This window comes from Lampetra planeri, chromosome 12, assembly GCF_965212315.1.
Source record: "Lampetra planeri chromosome 12, kcLamPlan1.2.h2, whole genome shotgun sequence".
Taxonomy (NCBI): domain Eukaryota; kingdom Metazoa; phylum Chordata; class Hyperoartia; order Petromyzontiformes; family Petromyzontidae; genus Lampetra; species Lampetra planeri.
The window spans coordinates 13469400-13475906 of record NC_136118.1 but is presented as its reverse complement, the minus strand read 5'-3'; the positions used below and the strand labels follow the sequence as shown (position 1 = coordinate 13475906).

The 6507-nt window shown below is 45.6% G+C and overlaps 1 protein-coding gene across 1 annotated transcript; it reads right to left on the bottom strand.

Annotated features, from left to right (window-relative positions):
* Window positions 1–267: 267 nt before the first annotated feature.
* Window positions 268–5759, bottom strand: MRPL35 (mitochondrial ribosomal protein L35). Its single transcript, XM_078599590.1, has 4 exons — window positions 5654–5759; window positions 4494–4686; window positions 4045–4216; window positions 268–1108 (listed from the first exon to the last, which is right to left on the bottom strand). The coding sequence occupies exons 1-4, from the start codon at window positions 5748–5750 to the stop codon at window positions 920–922; spliced, it is 651 nt and encodes a 216-aa protein (XP_078455716.1). The 5' UTR covers window positions 5751–5759; the 3' UTR covers window positions 268–919.
* Between the last annotated feature and the right edge of the window lie 748 nt (window positions 5760–6507).

Genomic DNA, 6507 nt, shown 5'->3' with positions numbered 1-6507 from the left:
CCTGATCAACTCATACAAGCCATGTCTGGCTCACTCCAATGCTACGTAATTCCGGTCTCATTGCCAATCAAGCCTCACTACCTTTGCTGAGTGTGAAGCTGGGAAGCAGCTGGGTGAAGTAGCATCTCATTGCTAAGAAAATAAATGTGCAAGAGGCATTTCATGTCTCAAGATATAATATATTGTACAGACACGATCACCATATACTGTTCAAGCAAATGCTAATTGGCACATATGTAACACAAAGGACAACACAGACTGAGTGGGAAGGCTTTTTTGTCAAGATATTTATGACCATTCATGAATGCTTACAGAAATGCAACTGCTTTTGAGAGGAACCTGTTCAAAGTTGATCCACATTAACAAGCGCTGTGTTTAGATTTGTTGACATGCACCCATCATTATCAGGCATTACCTTTACAACCTCCACTAGTGCTTAATAAGCACCACAGCAAAGAAGATGATTGTAATGGGCTGGTACCTATATAGCATTGAATACATTCATGTTATATATACAGTGCACATGTTTATACTGTGTACATGTGTATCAAATGTCAAAAGATGGCATCAAATGAGCACTGGGAGTAGTAATCAACTCTGTTGCTGCATAAACATTCCATCCTGCAACACCAGTACTGGAGGTCTGCAAAATGTAAAGTTAACATCCTGTGGCAACACACTGTACTCTCGTAACTTAGCCACTAAGCCATCACATTTAAGCATGTACACATCCAATTTACAGATGAAACCTGTGTTTGGGGCATCACGGGTGGAAAAAACATCCATAGTGAGTCCTCAGCAATGTTACACTGTGGCACCTTTCATTGCTGAATCGGAACAATTTTTCTTGGGGGCATGGCACACTATACTGTGCCATCAGCGAGATGCAAATCAACTGAACCCAGACTGTCAGCTTCATTCAGGCCCTGAAGTTGGTGCGTTCATGGTAGAGCTGGTACGGGTCGTCCTCGTACCACTTGCGGCGCTTCCAGTAGTCGGTCACCATCTTATCGAGCAACTTAGACTGCCACTTGTTGCACAGCACATGCTGACGCAGTCGTCGAATGCGCGGCTTGCGCTTCTTCCACAGGCGTTTCTTGCACCCGGCCTGTGCTCGTGCAAGTGAGTGTACGGAACACACACACATGAGTGCGAGGAGACAAGCGGTGAACACACACACACATTTTTATTTAAAGCTTTCGTGACTGCAGGAATTCATATTCTTGGTTCTGTCGGTAAAGTCACGTAGAAGGGAAATAATAAAATAATATAAAACAATCAAAATTCTCACGACGTTTCGACTGCAACACAAGCAATCATCATCAGGCGTGAAATCCACAGCAAGAAAATTTGAAGAAGAAAAAATTATTGCTGTGGATTTCACACCTGATGATGATTGCTTGTGTTGCAGTCGAAACGTCGTGAGAATTTTTATTGTTTGATATAAATATTATTTTATTATTTCCCTTCTACGTGACTTTACCGAAAGAACCAAAAATATACACACACACATATGAAGCAGATCCAGACACACATGCAAAAATCTACAGATACACTATGAGATCTCTTTTACCAGTGGCAAAATATAATGGTAGGTTTTTACCCTTTTAACTGGTACAAAACTGACACCTTTATTCAAGGCATCATGTTTGCAATGACCACAACACAAGTAGTCAATAAAGCAAACAAAAAGAAGCAACTCTGATAAGGATAATAATATGCACTGTCATTGAAGTTGATTGGCCCACACCCGAGACGGCTTTCTTTAGAGCCTAGTCCCCATTGGTGTAGGGCCAGATGACACCAGAAGGCGTACAACTCAAAAACAGTGCAATATCAGAGTATTGAGAGTTCGGGGTAAACATTTACACTATGAGATCTCTTTTACCAGTGGCAAAATATAATGGTAGGTTTTTACCCTTTTAACTGGTACAAAACTGACACCTTTATTCAAGGCATCATGTTTGCAATGACCACAACACAAGTAGTCAATAAAGCAAACAAAAAGAAGCAACTCTGATAAGGATAATAATATGCACTGTCATTGAAGTTGATTGGCCCACACCCGAGACGGCTTTCTTTAGAGCCTAGTCCCCATTGGTGTAGGGCCAGATGACACCAGAAGGCGTACAACTCAAAAACAGTGCAATATCAGAGTATTGAGAGTTCGGGGTAAACATTTACACTATGAGATCTCTTTTACCAGTGGCAAAATATAATGGTAGGTTTTTACCCTTTTAACTGGTACAAAACTGACACCTTTATTCAAGGCATCATGTTTGCAATGACCACAACACAAGTAGTCAATAAAGCAAACAAAAAGAAGCAACTCTGATAAGGATAATAATATGCACTGTCATTGAAGTCAACTTCAATGACAGTGCATATTATTATCCTTATAAGGATAATATAAGGATAATAATATGCACTGTCATTGAAGTTGACTTCAATGACAGTGCATATTATTATCCTTATCAGAGTTGCTTCTTTTTGTTTGCTTTATTGACTACTTGTGTTGTGGTCATTGCAAACATGATGCCTTGAATAAAGGTGTCAGTTTTGTACCAGTTAAAAGGGTAAAAACCTACCATTATATTTTGCCACTGGTAAAAGAGATCTCATAGTGTAAATGTTTACCCCGAACTCTCAATACTCTGATATTGCACTGTTTTTGAGTTGTACGCCTTCTGGTGTCATCTGGCCCTACACCAATGGGGACTAGGCTCTAAAGAAAGCCGTCTCGGGTGTGGGCCAATCAACTTCAATGACAGTGCATATTATTATCCTTATCAGAGTTGCTTCTTTTTGTTTGCTTTATTGACTACTTGTGTTGTGGTCATTGCAAACATGATGCCTTGAATAAAGGTGTCAGTTTTGTACCAGTTAAAAGGGTAAAAACCTACCATTCTACAGATACACATACACACAAAACATGCCTGTACAGTCCCACAAAGACGTACATATATGCAGGCCCAGAGGCACATGCACTCATACAAATTGTGGTTCATTACACATGTTCACGCATACATTCTCATTCCTACACATGCATAAGAACATATATACACAACCAGTCACCCTAATGAGTTTTACAATTTCCGTAAAAAGAAACGAAGAATTAGCATAACACAATTGGTGTATATAAAATTAATGCAAATATAACAAACGGAGATGATGTACAGTCTACATAGAAAAATACGAGATATCAAGGCAATAAATATATGACAGGCCAGATGTCATAGACACTACCTAATCTAACAGCATATGTGTCTAAGCTAAAAGGGATGCCATCTATAATGAGTGTGAGGAAGCACTCATCTGTTTACAGCCATGAACCAGTCATATAAATTCCACATTAATTGTGTGGGGACAAATCCAAACAGAGTTGTATTATTGTGGTCATGTTATCAGTCGTGTTCATTGGCTACTCGGCATGTAAAAATGCATAAATGAAAATGTATTCTTGCAATTACATTAAACACATCAAATGGTGTGTAAAAATAATTTGAGTCATAAACGTTCTCACCAAGGCTCGAAAAAGGGAGCTCACATTCTCTCTTCAAGAGAGGCCCAATATTAATCAGAATTAACCTTGCTCTGTAAACTGCCCACACGTATACAGAGCACAAAGTATTCCCTGTCAAACTGTGCCTTGTGGTACCCATACAGCTGTGCTCATGATGCGTTAAAAGAGCACATAGGTGCGGGTATTGACGAAGGTGGTGTCATCTCAGACTACTGAGCAAATGTTTAGTGTCACCCTCAAAAGATAAAGATCCCCCATATAGCCTTAACATACTGTTGGGGCAAGTGCTGTTAGCGAGCACCTATGAAGGCCGGAAAGGCACACGAGGGGGTGGGTGGCCGACACCACGCCTGTCCACCTTTCTCTCCCCAGTGCTGGCGATGTTTACGCAGTGCACCAGGTACTCATTTGAGGCAGTGTCGACCGAGGGGTGGCCCAAGACCAATACAGATAATCGTCACTGGTGTTGGCCGTGAACGGGAGTCGAACCCGGGTGGCCGGGTTCGCAGCGTAGCGCTAACCTGACGACGCAGCCATAGGCCGCAGTCCAGCCGCAGGAAGCGCTTCACCACAGCCTTCACCGTCTTGCGCTTCCCCCTTCCCTTGCTGAAGTAGATGAGGCTCCGACGAGGAGGTTGCCCAAGCGTTCCCGTTACCTTATTCTGCCCGAGCACGCGGAGAGCTCCAATGCTCCTGCATTGTGAGAGAGAGAGCAGAGACCCAACCCGTCATTGCAGTAATAATTAACCTGATATAACTCTGGCAAAATTAACGGAACTCATGATTGGTCGTTACTCTTAACAAGTTAATAAAATATTAATGTTAGAGGTAAAAAAAAATGTCCTCAGGCTGCTATTATAAGTTAGGATATATAGTTATTATTCAAGGAAAAACCACATGGTTTCGGTAGCAGCTATTTGTATGGTTATGGGTTAAGAAATATAGCTATACATTTTTTGTGCGTACTCACGCCTGCGTGCTTGGAGAGACGGCAGTGCCTATGCGGAGACCGCTCAGGAGGGTGGACAACCCCCTCAGGTGGACACCGACAGGGCTGGGTTGGGCGGCGGGGAGAGCGAGTAGGGGGCCCCGCACACTCGGCAAACTCAGGACGCGGCGACACAGGGCTCGGCGCGCGGCGGGGAGGCCGGCCCTGAGCAGCCCTGGAGACCGGAGACGCGGGGTGAAGGGGGTGGAAGAGGAGTGAAGGCAGGCTCGGGTCACGACACCCGGCAGACGAAATCGACAGCCAAGAGGCAACGCGTGAGGGAGGAAACACCGACCTGCAAGCCCGTGCCAAAGCCTAAGTATTGCATTCAGTGCGGGGTGCCATTGACGTACTTTGGATGAAACACTTTGCACGAGTGACTGATAAAAACAATGAGGGCTACGCGAGTATTTTGCGTAAGTCGTTGCAAGCTGTGCAACATACGGTACAAACATGCGTTGTATAGGCTGCTGTGCGAGGCTACATTATAAGCCAAAGGCAATGCAGCAAAATTGTTACACTGCACTATGCTCCCCGGCTTCCTTAACCCGCACTGCCCAGCGTGAAGTTTGTGAAGCCCCTCGACCTGCACAGCATCGGGAGGCTCTCGTGTAGCAGTGGACTAACAAAGCAGCTGCAACATGCAGAACTTTACAGAACTTGCCCGTGTTTTATGTATAAAGGTAGCTCAGCAGCAGAGCGAGTGGCTCGCAGTCGGTTGGTGGTGGGGGGGAGGTGATCGATACAGAACTGCCACTTTATATTTAAGCACAGCAAGCGGTTGTCCTACGGATAATAAGACGTGCCTCCACCAGAGCAATGTGGATGTGTCTAACCCCTGCCTCGGGGCTGTACACAGAAGATGAGCACCGCCTCGAGTGTTCACGAGAGCAGAAACAGTCCCGAGTCAGTCCTGAGCGACTCGGGACAGGTACTCACAGACACACACGCGCGACAGTGCCAATCCCGGGGGGGTCCAGTGCCACCCCAAATATCAGGCGCACAAACAGCGCAATGTTTCCCCACAGTCGCCCCCCACCTGCCCCCCATACCCCGCCTCAACGCGGAGTGCCGTCGCAGCCCGTGGTACTCGCGAGAGGAGTCGGCTACGGCCGGGGTCGCCTTGACCCCCCGACACTCACCCGCCGCGCTCCTGCACACCACGGGGGCCGCCATCTCGAACGGAAGTTGTCGCCGCACTCCACCACCCCAACAAAAGGTTCCGTTTCCGGTTGACATCGTGACGTCACCACGCGGGGGGGGGGGGGTGACGTCCCGGCGAGCTCGGCAGGATGCTGCGCGTACAGTAACCACCGCGGCGTGACGTCACTTCCCGTGTGGACCAGGCGGCCATGTTGTTTAGTTCACGGTAAAGTTATATTTTGTATTGTTGGGTTTAGATCGCGTTAATAAGTATCATTAAACCCGACGCATCCGATTAGTAAGGTTTATTACGCAAATAAAACTTTCCAATTAGTACACCGGTGTGTTGGGGAGTAAACTCGCAACCTTTATTTTGGATATTGGTCGCGAAAGCCGACATGTTGTTTAGTTCACAGGCTGCGGCCCTGCTCTCACTGGCGTCGTGGTGGAGATGATAAAACAACAAAACTAAAGGCGCAGACGCGACGTCTCGCTCCTGCACGTCTCTCCACGTAGACAAAACAAGGATTAACGCAGCCAGCCTGTAAGCAATGCCAATTAAGACGATCGATATCGAAACTGTAGTTTAGAAAGCGGGAGAATTTAGATGGATTCTAAGCGGCAAATTCAAATCTCTATGAAAGAATGATGAATGGATGTCACCGGTGTAAACGGTGAAATAGCCATCACAGACAAATGGTGTCGTGTGTCAGGTCGGTATTTTGAGTGATGTCTGCTGAACATCCGATGGTCAGGCGTCACATCACCAAAGGATCGTTGTGGCACATTAGGAATGGGCCACTTTTAATAAGTCCTCGTGTGTTGTTGCAGTACATCAATACACATGTGTACA